The 14,532-nt window shown below is 44.8% G+C and overlaps 1 protein-coding gene across 1 annotated transcript; it reads left to right on the top strand.

Moving 5' to 3' along the window:
- Positions 1-495: 495 nt before the first annotated feature.
- Positions 496-14,098, top strand: LOC121276806 (histone H2A-like). The gene is made up of 2 exons (XM_041185350.1): positions 496-725; positions 13,909-14,098. Exons 1-2 carry the CDS (start codon positions 496-498, stop codon positions 14,096-14,098), a joined length of 420 nt encoding a protein of 139 aa, XP_041041284.1.
- The last annotated feature ends 434 nt before the right edge of the window (positions 14,099-14,532 follow it).

Genomic DNA, 14,532 nt, shown 5'->3' with positions numbered 1-14,532 from the left:
AGTGCAGTGCACATCCCTTCCTGATGTTCCAGAGCTTGCCTTTGCAGCTCCAGCAACTGTGACATGACCAAATCCAGAGGCTCATCATCTGACTCAGACTCAGCAACATTTTGTCCTCCAGCAGTCCTCTGAGTACCGGGGACCTGGAAGTCTCTGCTGCCACCTGCTGTGGATCAGACAGTGTGAGGTGCTCACCAGATTGTGATCCTGAGGCTACTCTTAAAGCTAGGTCCCACCAAGGTTTGTGTCTCTGCGCTAGTGGAGTGTGTAGGTAAGCGCTATGATGGGTCTTCAGGGAGGGTGCCTTCAGGTTCCTCTTCAGAGGTTTCTTCAGGGCTTGATTGGAGGCCCTGAGTCATGGACTCTGTTGGCTGTTTGGCAGATGTGCCTGCGAAAGCAAGGGGAGGTAATTAGTGAACGGCAGTGGTCTGCGAAAGAGGACACATCACTCTTGATCCAACATTGGTGAAGGCTTTCAGCAGGAGCAACAACAAAATGTCTGGTCCTGGCAAAACCGGAGGCAAAGGGTATGCCAAGGCCAAGACTCGCTCCTCCAAGCCGGTCTCCAGTTCCCCGTTGGCCGTATCCACCAAGGGTCACTATGCCGAGCGTGTTGGGGGTGGAACCCCTGTCTACTTGGCCACCGCCCTTGAGTACCTGACCGCCGAGATCCTCGAACTGGCCGGCAACACAGCCCGGGACAACAAGAGGACACATCACTCACGGCATGCTTGTCTGATGGATGTTGCACTGCAGGATCCTCACCTGGTAGATCAGCGCCAACCTCACCATCAGCACAGGACCAGTCCTGGTCATCGCCGGCCAGCTGGATGGTTCTGTTTTCAAATTCTGTCAGAACTTTGATCTCCAGCATCCCTCCACCTGTCTGTGACCTTTCCTTCCTGTTATGAGCCAGTTTGTCCTGCACAGATAGAGATGGGGAGAGTGCATCAGGATGCCTGCTGGGCCAGATGATAAGTATGTCTGGTCTCTGTGGGTGGTGAGTGGTCCCATGGATAGGATGAGGACAATGATGGTGTGCGTGAAAGAGTGAATGGTGATGTCCCTTGCACTGGCAGTGAGTGAGGGCCCTGTGGATGTGTGATGGGTTTGTGAGTGTGTGAGTTGGGAGTGATGAAAAGAGTGACTTACCCTGGCAGAACGGAGGAGATCATTCATCCTTTTGCGGCACTGGGTGGGTTTTCTCTTCTGAAGGGCGCTGACCGCTTCTGCCACCGCCTCCCAAGCTGGATTGGTGACTTTTCTGCCAGAGCAGGGGGTAGAGCACATCCTGGCGGGCCTTCACGGCACCCGAAGGACCCGTCATTGAAGTGGGGCGCTGCATTCTTTTTTCCTCGAGGAGGTGGTGATGAGCACTGTGCTGGCAGCTGCCTTTTAAAGATGGCGGCTGGCGTGATGTAACAGCGGGGTGATGGTGGGCGGGCAAATGAGAGCCCACTCACCCGTTTCGTGGAGGTGAATAAATAATGAGGCCAGTTCGGGACAATACAGTGTGAAAACATGCCATTTTTGCCAGCGGGTGGGACTCCATTTTACCTGCCCGCTACAGCACTTCGTGCAATTCTGGGAAAATTCTGCCTGAAGAGTTCATTTATTTGCGAGTATCAAAAACACGGGAGGAGGGTTGCAACGTTGATCTCTTTGCATTCATACTATGAAAGAGGGATAGAGGAAAGAAAGATTTACAGTGCAGGGATCACAGAAAAAAGAAACGTTTTTTAATGTGGGTTCCAGAGTCTAGAATGAAAGTTTAATGAGGTTTTCTCTCACAGAGGTCGTTGGGCTGAAAACTGATGCTGTATAATTCACTTTTCTGGTGGTGTTGACTTCACACAATGAGATAGGCATGCAGGGATAAATCAATCTCGTAGCCATTGGTACAGAATTTCAGTCAGAAGCAACGTAGATGGGGCCAGGTGTCCAGCCTGGGCCTGAGCTCCTTGTCTGTGAAGCTGCTAGTCAGATAGCAAAATAGCAGACTGAGGCTTCCTAGCTTAGCAAGGCAATATTACTGGTTCCATAGCTAGAGGCCCATGTCACATGACACCCACCTCTCCAAATTGTCTTTGACAAAGGACGTGTAGCCCTCATTTGGGTCCCCGGGATTGTTAAATGTCTCAATCTTTAAGAATTGAAAGGAGTCCTTTGTCTTAACAGATAAGCAGACTCCTGTTGGCCAGCCTGGGTTATGAAATGCAGAGGGCATTTGTATAGCTCTATTTAAATTTGGTCTGTGTAGTCCACAGGGAGTTGTTACTGGCTTTTCAGGTGTAATGATGTATGAGCTTCCCTGACACTGCCAGGTAGCTTCTATTGTTCGGGGTCACAGACAGACATAGATTCAGCCATTATAGGTCTTGATCCAGTTTGAAATTTTTAGAGATAGCAAAGAGTATATCGCTACATTTTTTATGAAAGAAAAGATACAGGGTGAGATCTTCGTCTCTCACACATTTCTTGTCTCTCGGTCTAGTCTTATAGGATAGTTATGTCAAGTTTCCTTTGTGGTTTGACACTGTATCATAGTGTTTCAGGTGTTTTCATCAAGGACATGATGCTTCTGACGAGTCAATGTTCTGACCAGCATTCAGTACCTCTAAGGCAGTGGGTAGAGCACAAGTCCTTGAGGTTTCTCTGTTGTACAATAATGTCGTCCAAGATGTGCCAATGTTTAGATCAGGGTGCATCCATTATGTTTTCAGTTTATCAACTTGTTGGAACATTGTGTTTGTGATGGTGAGGTCAAACGTGTTGCACATGGGGAAGGTGGTGACATAGTGGTATTGTCACTGGACTAGTATTCCAGAAGACACAGGGTAGTTCTCTGGTGACCCAGGTTTGAATCCCAGCACAGCGGATGGTGAAATTTGAATTCAATAAAAATCTGGAATTAAAAGTCTGATGATGACGGAACCATTGCCGATAGTCATAAAAATCCATCTGGTTCACTAATGTCCAATAGGGAAGGAGATCTGCTGCCCTTTCCCGATCTGGCCTATATGTGACTCCAAGCCTGTAGCAATGTGGTTGACTCGTAAAGGCCCTCTGAACAGGGCAATTAGGGATAGGCAATAATTGCTGGCCCAGCCAGTGACGCCCATATCCCATAAATGAATTTTAAAAAACTTGGAGAGAAGAAACTGGCCATTGAAGTTTACTCTACCAAGGTCATGATGTCCCAGTACCTCCCCTCCATGTATTACAGGCTGTACCAACGTGGACAATAAAATCACCAAAGATTTTATTTTTGGACACCAAAGTTTGTCCAGGTGTGGTACTCCTCTAATGATCCAGCTTGAGATCCTCATAGAATGTTTCTTTGACCTCATCCGTGTGTGTGGTATTGTAGGTGCTTAGGCATTAATAAGTGTTGCGTTCTGATTTCTAGCAAGACTTATTCAAGGAACCATGAGTCAGGGTTGATACTCTTGGAAAGTGAATCAAGTTTACATGCCAGTTCAGATCGAATGTCAAAGCACACACCTGACTGGCAAGGCTGATCCCTAAATTACCAATCTAACAAAATATGTGACTTTTGCCTACTCCCTCAAGATGAGACTTCTCTGCAAACCTTGTTTCACTTAGAGTGACTACGATGGACAGAATAGCTATTGGGCACTTTGGGTGGGCACCTCTGTTGTAATGTACAGCTGTAGGATGTATACCATGAATATGAAATGACCCAATTAGCAAGACTCAGAACAGGATGAATGACTAGAATTCCCATTGCACTTCCAGTGGCCAGAGTGCCATTAATTTTTAATTTATATTTGGGATAATATTTCTGCAGTACACACTGTGTGACCATCGCCAAATAATTAAAAGAAGAAGCCTCTCATTCAGACTTGTCCAACAGGCAGCCAGAATCAGGCACACAACCCCTCTTTGTCGGGCCCGCCAAACATCTTTGGAGATACAACAGACTTGGATTTGAAAGATACTGCAAAACTGCTCGTCCAATCACAGGCTGGTTCCACAAACCAGCCTGATTGGACATGCAGCAAGGGCGTGTGAAGGTAAGTTTTCAATTTCAGTTTCCAGAGCGCTGCGGTGAGCACAGTGGCACTGGGAGCTGGGAGCTGGGGTCAGGAGCTGGAACCTGGAACCTGGGAGCCAGCTGATAGAATGTTATTGGTTATTGCAAGGGGAATTGAATACAATTCTTCAGTTTTGAAGGCTACAGGACATTGGTGAGACCACATCTGGAGTAGTGTGCACAGTATTGGTCTCCTTATTTAAGGTAAGATATAAATGTATGAGAAGCATTTTAGAGAAGGTTTACTAGACTGACACCAGGAATGAATGGGTTCTCTTATGAGGAATGTTCGGATAGGTTAGGCTTGTATCTGCTGGAGTTTAGAAGAGTAAGAGGTGATTTGATTGAAATCTTTAAGATCCTGAGGGGTCTTGACAGGGTGGATGTATGTGGAGAGGATGTTTCCTCTTGTGGAAGAATCTTGGACTAGAGGTCACTGTTTAAAAATAAGGGGTTGCTCATTTAAGACAGAGGTGAGAATTTTTTTCCTCTCAGAGGGTCATGAATCTTTGGAACTCTCTTCCACAAAAGACAGTGGAAGCAGAGTCTTTGAATATTTTAAGGCAGAACTGGATAGATTCTTGATTAACAAAGGGGTGAAAGGTTATAGGAGGTAGGCTGGGATTACAATCAGATCAGCCATGATCTTATAGAATGGCAGCGCAGGCTTGAAGGGCCGAGTGTCCTACTCTTGGTCATATGTTCATATGCTTGAAGCAGGCCAGGAGCTGGGAACAAGCCGGGAGCTGTCGGGAGCTTTAGTGGGACTGGGGCCCGGAGCAGCTTCTGGAATGAGAGAGAGAACGGGGCCCAGAGCAGGAGTGGGGCCTAGAGCGGGGCCAGAGCGGAGCACAGAGTGTGAATGGGGCCGGAGTGGAGCAGGAGTAGGATTGGGGCCAAGAGCCCGGAGCAGGAGCCGGCCCAGGGGCCCAGAGCAGGTTCCACCGGAGGCTGGAGAAATGTTGGGGGGTGGGGGGGGGTTCTGGGGAAGGCAGAACAGGGTCTTGCTGGAGTGAGTGAGTGTTTGCGTGAGAGAGAGAAAGAGTGTGTGTGTGTGTGAGTGAAAGAGGAAGAGTGTATGTGAGGGTGTTTGTGTGTAGAGAGGAGGGTGTGAGACAGAGAGAGGAGTGCATGTGTGTGCGTGTGGGAGAGAGAGAGCAATTTTTGTGTGGGAGAGAGAGGAGTGCATGTTTGTCTGTGTGTGTGTTTGTGTGTTTATGTGGTACAGAGTAGTTTGTGTGTATTTGAGAGACAATGAGCATGTGTATGAGAGAGCGAGTGTGTGTGTGTGTGAGAGAGAGAGGAGCGTGTGTGTGTCTGTGTGAGAGAGGAGAATGTGTGAGTTTGAGAGAGAGAGAGAAGGATGAAATGTGAGAGAGAGAGTGTGTATGTGTGTGAGACAGAGAGCAGAGACAGAGGGGAATGTATGTGTAAGTCTGGCTCACTCCCAACCTTGGGGCTCTCATTCACCCTCACACACACACACACCAACACGCACTCTCACCCACTCTCACAATGGCTGAGGGTAAGTGAATGGGCACCCTGAGACTGGGAGTGAGCCGGACACACACACACTCTCACACTCTAATAGTCATCTTAATTTTAAAAATGAATAATCAACTTATTGCTTTGATGTTGTTTTATTTTGCTCAGCAAATTGTTTATTTTCATACCTCAGCTTTTTAAAAAAATTCTTTTTTTTATGTTGCATCAAATCTTATCCTTCTGAAATTACCTTGTCGGCCCCTTGAGTAAAAGCAAAAGCCACACAAAAAGGCTGGACAAGCCTGCTATAATTTTAAGAAATAGTTCAATGGAGTGCTCCCAGACAGGAGCAACAAATTTCCTAAATGCTTCCCCACCAGGATAGCATTATCAAAACTTCTGTACAATGCTGTAAATGAATATCATTTCTCCATTATGTAGCTAGTGGCATTCCTTTTCAACAGGCAATGTGACATTGCCCATACTTTGTGACTTGCTAACAGAATTATAGAGCCAAAAATTGCTTGTTTCAAAGTCATGTTATTCTGTAACTTTCTAAGAGGACAATTAATTATGCCAATAAATGGGTACACCTCCTTTTTCATTAAAAGAGGAATTTCATCTCTTTTTTTTATTACTAGCACTGAACTGGAACTGGAATAGAGTATCTGCAGAGACTCCCTGATCTCCAACTTAATGCCAGCAGAAGATTAGTTGAAGATAGGGAGAAACCCTGGAGAAGCAACGTAAACAGCTGTTTGCTCAGGTTTTCCAGGATACCTGCCAATCCACCGTTGAGGTTATGACAGGAGATTGGTATAGACCCCTCAGAATTTGCTGGTATCTACTTCTGGTATGAAAATGCTGATTAAAATGCATCAATAATCTTTTTGGAAACGGTACCATGATGCAATGTTATTGCTGCAATGCAGAATATTATGTTTGCATCAAGTCAGAGTTAGGTATGCTGATGCCTGCCACATAGTTTAATCTCATCCCATTGCAGTAAATTTAATCATACTATGCAATCAATGATAACCGTGAACCCTATGAGCATACACCTTGCAACAGTGTCAACAGTTTTAATCATATCAGGTCATCGAATCACATTACATGTTTTGTAGAAATGGTTCAAAGCACTAGAGGAGGTTGAGGTTGAGTGTGCAACATGAAAGAATTTGCATACCACTCTAATGAAGAGACAAGTTACACTTCTAGGTTTTCTTTCCTTCAGACCTCCCTAAGCAATGCACAATTTCTCAGCTGAGAGATTAGGTATATAACCTGGCTTGTACTTCTATGAGGTGCATATGAGTAAGCCAAGACAGCAAAAAAAGGAAAGCTTTTGCATCTATGTCACAACTAGCTTGACCTCAGGGTGTTCCAAACCACTGTGTAGCCAACGAAGCACATTCAAAGTATGAGTTTTGCTGTAACACAGGAAACACGACAACCAATTTATGCACAAAAAGCTCCTACAAAGAGCAATTATCAGTTTTAGGAATTACGGGAAGAGAAGTGGTAGTGAATTCAGCAATAAAATAAAAGTAAAAACAGCTGCAGATGCTAGAAATCTGAAATAAGAACAGAAAGTGCTGGGAACACTCAGCAGGTCTGGCAGCATCTGCAGAGAGAGAAACAGTGTTAACGTTTCAAATCGAATATGGCTCTTCTTCAGGAATGAAGGAAGATAGAAATGTGATAGATTTTATACCGTTGAACAGGGGGAGAGGAAGCAAGAACAAAAGGGAAGGTCTGAAAAGGATAGGGGCGGGAGAGATTAGCTGACACGGATGTCACGGAACAAAAGGCAAAGGGAGTGCGAATGGTTTTAGTGAACAAACAGAGCATTTGTCCAGAGTGAGTGTGAATGGCAGAATAATGAACAGCCTGTTCAAAAGCAAAAACATGAAAAACAAGATTCACACAAGCATGGCAAAAAAACAATCAAAATGGGCCAAAGTTGCTTTTGGACAGAGCTGTTCTTTATTCTAAAACAAAAACAGAATTACCTGGAAAAACTCAGCAGGTCCAGCAGCATCGGCGGAGAAGAAAAGAGTTGACGTTTCGAGAACTAGTTCTGTTGAAGGGTCATGAGGGCTGGAGTCACATGCAGGTCAGACCCGGTAAGGATAGCAGATTTCCATTCATAGCATTAATGAGCCAGATAGGTTTTTACAATTGATGATAGTTGGCATGGTCACCATTGCTGATACTAGCTTTTTATATTCCTGAAATATTAAATGAATTTAAATTCTACCAGCTGTTCTGATGCTTCTTGTTTACTTGGGAAGAGACAATTTGGAAAAACATGAGCAAGCTTGAAGATTGTGCATTGAATATGCAGGGCTTGGCTATAATCACACTACATTTACCTTCCCCATCCACAACCTGCTGTATGTCAGCAACAAATCTGCTTCTCTCATGTTCCTTTTGGGCTGTAACTTAAAACCTGATGATCTCAATCTTGAACTTTATTTTTTTAATTTTTTAAAGAAAATCATGCTTTGCTTTCTGATAATTCTAAGTTGTGCATGATCAAGAATGAACATCAAGCTACCTGTTAGTAAAAAAAGGACAGCTGATCATTTATGACATACTACTTAGCTGACTAAGTAGTCAGATTAGCTGACACGGATGTCACGGAACAAAAGGCAAAGGGAGTGCGAATGGTTTTAGTGAACAAACAGAGCATTTGTCCAGAGTGAGTGTGAATGGCAGAATAATGAACAGCCTGTTCAAAAGCAAAAACATGAAAAACAAGATTCACACAAGCATGGCAAAAAAACAATCAAAATGGGCCAAAGTTGCTTTTGGACAGAGCTGTTCTTTATTCTAAAACAAAAACAGAATTACCTGGAAAAACTCAGCAGGTCCAGCAGCATCGGCGGAGAAGAAAAGAGTTGACGTTTCGAGAACTAGTTCTGTTGAAGGGTCATGAGGACTCGAAACGTCAACTCTTTTCTTCTCCGCCGATGCTGCGAGACCTGCTGAGTTTTTCCAGGTAATTCTGTTTTTGTTTTGGATTTCTAGCATCCGCAGTTTTTTGTTTTTGTTTTTATCTGTTCATTATTCTGCCATTCACACTCACTCTGGACAAGTGCAAAGGCAAATAGCTTCTCCTTGCTTTATTCTTTCAAGGGAGGTGGGTGTCACTGGCAAGGCCAGCACTTTTTGTCCATCCTTAGTTGCCCTTGAACTGAATGGCTTGCTCAGCCATTTCAGAGGGCACTTAAGAGTCAACCACATTGCCGTGGGGCTGGAGTCACATGCAGGTCAGACCCGGTAAGGATAGCAGATTTCCATTCATAGCATTAATGAGCCAGATAGGTTTTTACAATTGATGATAGTTGGCATGGTCACCATTGCTGATACTAGCTTTTTATATTCCTGAAATATTAAATGAATTTAAATTCTACCAGCTGTTCTGATGCTTCTTGTTTACTTGGGAAGAGACAATTTGGAAAATTACTGAGGAGAATCCAAATTATTCCAATTTTGGAACTGATCTGGAACCAATCTTACTTTTTAAAAAGACCTTCAGTGGTGACTTACAATACTGGATGGAAACATGCTGTGCATTTAGGGCTGGGTCTTTTTTAACATATTGTCTCATCAAGTGTTCATACCAATATCACACAGTGCAATTTCACCCCATAGTTTTTAGTTTAAAACTAAACATGCTGGAACTTAGAAGTAAATCTGGATGTTTGCTCATACGTGTCATAAAATCACCTCAGAGATTACAGTCGAACACGGAAAATAAATATTTTGGAATTTTGCTTAATTATCTTTGGAGATCAGTATTTATGCAGAACTTGCCTTCAGAATTAGTGGCTTAGATTGACTTGGCCTGTGAAAGAAACAACTTGATATATTTAACAATGTTTTCTCATTCCCTCCCTGTGGCTAACCAAGACTTGCCAATGCTCATTATATCAGCAACACCTGTCTATCTGTGACACAATTTATTGTAACAACTTACTAAATACAATTTCTCAAAGAAGTTTGACACATTTGTTGAGTGCCAAGAGGAGCCTACAGTTACAAATCAATTTGGGTTTTGAAGTATGAAGGAAGGGAGCCAATTGTATACAGTTGTAACTATTAACTTGTGCAACTTAATAACTGGGGGTCAGCTTTCTTTGTGATGCAAGTGTCACTGTGTAGCTGCTGTAAAGGAGTGAAGATAATCAAATGCGAATTAACACCCATCCCAGGTCTTTGAAATGCTTTTTGTGTCTTGTATTTAAACATCTGAAACACAGTCCAACCACCCTGTTTCAGACCGAGGCAATGGGAGAGATCCTGCAAAGGCCTGAAGGCAAACTGTAACTTGCAATATTCACTATATTGCAGTCACCCATTCAGAAAATTTTATCTGTAGTTTTCTGATTAAGGACTTCTGCCTTATTGACCCATGATGCTGCACACCCATGTTACTCTCAGACAGACAGGCAGGCATACAGCAACTCCTAAAAGATGGGGGGGAGAGAAGGACCCGGAGACAGGCAGTAGCACCTAAAAGATGGGGAGAGAGGAGGGCCGGAGGACAGGCAACAGGATCTTTTTTTTATTCGTCCATGAGATATAGGCTTCGCTGGCTGGGCCAGCATTTATTGCCCATCCCTAGTTGTCCTTGAGAAGGTGGTGGTGAGCTGCCTTCTTGAACTGCTGCAGTCCGTGTGGTGTAGGTAAACCCACAATGCTGTTAGGAGGGATTACCAGGATTTTGACCCAACAACAGTCAAGGAAGGGCGATATATTTCCATGTCAGGATGGTGAGTGACTTGGAGGGGAACTTCCAGGTGGGGGTGTTCTCATCTATCTTTGTCCTTCTAGATAGTAGTAGTCGTGGGCTTGGAAGGTGCTGTCGAAGAAGCTATGGTGAATTCCTGCAATGCATTATGTAGATGGTACATACTGCTGCTACTGTGCATTGGTGATGGAGGGAGGGAATGTTTGTCAATGTGGTGTCAGTCAAGCTTTGTCCTGGACAGTGTCCAGCTTCTTGAGTGTTGTGGGAGCTGCACTCATCCAGGCAAGTGGGGAGTATCCCATCACACTCCTGACTTGTGCCTTGTAGATGGTGGACAGGCTTTGGGGAGTCAGGAGGTGAGTTAGTCGTCGCACGATTCCTAGCCTCTGGCCTGCTCTTATAGCCGCAGTATTTATATGGCTAGTCCAGATTAGTTTCTAGTCAATGGTAACCACCAGGATGTTGATAATAGGGGAATTCAATGATGGTAATCCCTTTGAACATCAAGGGGCGATGACTGGATTCTCGCTTGTTGGAGATGATCATTGCCTGGCACTTGTTTGGCGTGAATGTTACTTGCCACTTGTCAGCCCAAGCCTCGATATTGTCCAGGTCTTGCTGCATTTGGACATAGGCTGCTCCAGTATTTGAGGAGTCGTAAATTATGCTGAACATTGTGCAATCATCAGCGAACATCCACACTTCTAACCTTATGTCGGAATGAAGATCATTAATTGAAGCAGCTGAAGATGGTTGGGCCGAGGACACTACCCTGAGGAACTCCTGCAGTGATGTCCTGGAGCTGAGATGACTGACCTCCAACAACCAGAACCATCTCCCTTTCTGCTAGTTATGATTCCAACTAACGGGAAGTTTTTCCCCTGATTCCCATTGACTCCAGTTTTGCTAGGGTTCCTTAATGCCACACTCAGTCAAATGCTGCCTTGATGTCAAGGGCTGTCACTCTCACCTCACCTCAGGATTTCAGCTCTTTTGTCCATGGTTGAACCAAGGCTGTAATGAGGTCAGGAGCTGAGTGGCCCTGGCAGAACCCAGACTTGGTGTCAGTGAAGTGAGCAGGTTATTGTTAAGTAATTGCTGCTTGATAACACTGTTGATGACCCCTTCCATTACTTTACTGATGATGGAGAGTAGAATGATGGGGCGGTAATTGGCCAGGTTGGATTTGTCCTGCTTTTTGTGTACAGGACATACCGAGGCAATTTTCCACATAGCCAGGTAGATGACAGTGTTGTAGTTGCACTGGAACAGCTTGGCTAGGGGTGCGGCAAGCTCTGGGGCACAAGTCTTCAGCACTATTGCTGGAATATTGTCAGGGCTCATAACGTTTAGTCGTTTCTTGATGTCATGTGGAGTGAATTGAATTGGCTGAAGACCGGCATCTGTGATGCTGTGGACCCCCAGAGGAGGCTGAGATGGATCATCCACTCTGCACTTCTGGCTATAGAGTGTAGCAAATGCTTCAGCCTTATCATTTGCACTGATGTGCTGGGCTCCTCCACCATTGAGGGTGGGGATATTTGTGGAGACTCCTCCCCCAGGTGGTAAGTTGTGCGATCACCCGAGCCATCTTTCGCTTTATCTGGACGTCAAAAATGGATCGTCTCCACAGGGATGCGATGTACAAGCCTCTAGATAGTTGTGGGAGGTTGGGAGGGGGGTGCTGGAATAACATGCCTAACATCGCCCTCGTACTGATGGCCACCTTTGTGTGCAGCTGCATCAAGCTGTGCATAGACCCTTGGTGTGCAAACACCAAGTGTCACTACGCGCTAAGATACTACCTGTCCCCGGTGTTGCGAAGGATGGGTCTGGCCACGCTGCCGCGGAACACTCCAAGTAGTTGGACCGTGCCGAACCACCTGTCCCTTGTGGAAAAATTTATGCAGAGAAACACCTTTGACCACAAGTCCATCAGGCAGTGGTTGGCACGTAATGTCTTAGACGCCCTGCGGGAAAAGGAGATGGTGGATCCCTGAGTAGACTGTCAAAGTCATTTGGCAGAATGCCTCATCGCCAGAACTGTCCAACAAGCACCAAGATGTAGCTTGGCTGGTGGTGAGAAAGGCCCTCCCCATCAGATCCTTCCAACATGCCAGGAGTCTCACCCCCTTGGCACGTTACCCTCGAGGTGGCTGTGGTGGGGATGAGACCGTTGTTCACCTCCTTGTGATTTTGCCTTTGCAGGGAAGGTCTAGAGAGAGATGCAGTGGTTTCTGTCGAGGTTCATCCCGAGCAGTTCTGTGACACAGGACTCTGTGCTCTACGGACCGTTCCCAGGGACACACACCGAGACAAACATCAACTGCTGCTAGAGGATCATCAACTCGGTGAAAGGCCCTCTTTGGTCTGTCCGAAACGTGTTGGTCTTCCAGTGCAAAGAGTTGTCCCCGACAGAGTGTTGCAGACTGGTACTTTCCAAGGTCCAGGACCATGTGCTGAGGGTTGCACTAAAGCTTAGGGCAGCCGCTGCAGAGGGGAAAGGTCGCTGTCTAAGACCTTTCTGTCATAGTCAACTGAGGGGCTGGGAATTGTATAGACCCCTCGGGCTGTACGGCTCACAATGAATGTATGCATTGAATACTAATTGTATTATAATTGTACTGAAGCACCTCAGAGTGCAACATGATGTATGTTGATAACGCCAATACCATTGCGCTGTCTGACTGTCTGTAATGACCATATTGAAATGACTGTAATATTCATTGATTGTATTGAAGCACCTCGTGATCCATGTGTAAAATTTGAATCTGATTGCACTTTTAGTGATGGCGAATTAGAAATGTTTTATAATGTTCTTCCAGATATTTTATGAATAAAACATTTTTTCAAAAAAAAAGACTGCATTCTGAGAAAAATCAGAAACAGGTCCCAGTTAAGGTAAGGAAAAAGTGAGGAGCAGAGAAACAGGCTCCAAGCTAGAGAAAGGGCCACAGGGAGTAGACTTTGAATAAAGAGGGCTCTGGCAAAGCCCTAGTAATTGAAGAGGGCTGCTGGGTCAAAGGCACTCCTTTTGGAGCAGTAGCATTCTGCTCAGCACAGCTGAAGATCTGAAGTTGGGCCTGTAATTTGGTGGGGAATGGAACTCAGGAGACAAGATTGAAAGCTGGCAAGGTGGGCCATTGTTGATGCCATCCAAGTTTGGTAATTGAAAAATTTTTTTAAATTTTTTTTTACATCTTTTATGCTCTCCCCACCCCCACTAGAGCTATACCTTGAGTGCCCTACCATCCATTCTTAATTAGCACGTTCGTTTAGATAATATCACCAACTTTAACTTTAACACCTATGTGTTCTTTTGTACTATTGTTGTTGACATCTTTTGATGATCTGCTTCTATCACTGCTTGTTTGTCCCTACAACCACACCCCCACTCCACCTCTCTCTCTCTCTCTCTCTCTCTCCGCCCCCCACACACACACCTTAAACCAGCTTATATTTCAACTCTTTCTTGGACTCGACCTCAAGTTCTGTCGAAGGGTCATGAGGACTCGAAACGTCAACTCTTTTCTTCTCCGCCGATGCTGCCAGACCTGCTGAGTTTTTCCAGGTAATTCTATTTTTGTTTTTGTTTTGGTAATTGAAGATGGCTTAAAAGGAGCCCTGAAGATCCAAGAAGGCAGCCGAAGTTGATGACTCCATGCTGCAAAGGGGCAAAGGTCAAAGGCCAAAGCGCTGAAAATGTGCTTGTGGTGGTACTTGAGTGTGCTTATGAACCCTGGGGAACAGAATCCCAGACAACAAAATTGAAACACTGTGAAGTGTGCCGTCATTGAAGCCGTCTGATTTGGAACAACCTTTGGAGCGAATTCCGAATTGGAGTGACTTTTGGAGAGAATTCCAAGGCGAGATCTTCGAAAGTGAAGACAGGGATCCCTCATGAGAGAGACAGAGTTTCAGTGAGATTGTTGACTCAGTGTGACAGATGTCTGAGTGGGTTGCTGAGGAATTCTGGAATCTGTTTTAGTCGCATTTGGCATTTATTATGTAATGTTGTGTGCTCGACCATAGTGGTACTTATTAATTCATATGTACCTCATACTTAACCTGAGTGTTAGAGTATAAGGTAGATATTTTAAATTGTTTTATCTTTCTGACTTTGTATAGTAAATTTCATTTTTGTTTGTTAAAAACCTGTGGAATCTTGTAGCTTTATTCACTGGGCAAGTGCCTTAAATCTCAGTCTTTGTTTATTTTCAACAAAAGTTGT

The sequence above is a fragment of the Carcharodon carcharias genome, chromosome 4, assembly GCF_017639515.1.
Source record: "Carcharodon carcharias isolate sCarCar2 chromosome 4, sCarCar2.pri, whole genome shotgun sequence".
NCBI classification, from domain to species: Eukaryota; Metazoa; Chordata; class Chondrichthyes; order Lamniformes; family Lamnidae; genus Carcharodon; species Carcharodon carcharias.
The sequence above is the reverse complement of the archived record's forward strand: the minus strand, read 5'-3'. Positions and strand labels throughout refer to the sequence as shown.

Coding starts and splice junctions, on each gene's coding strand:
- LOC121276806 (XM_041185350.1), top strand. CDS start 496: ATGTCTGGTCCTGGCAAAACCGGAGGCAAAGGGTATGCCAAGGCCAAG. Junction 726..13,908: donor AAGAGGACACATCACTCACG/GCATGCTTGTCT, acceptor TGGTAATTGAAG/ATGGCTTAAAAGGAGCCCTG.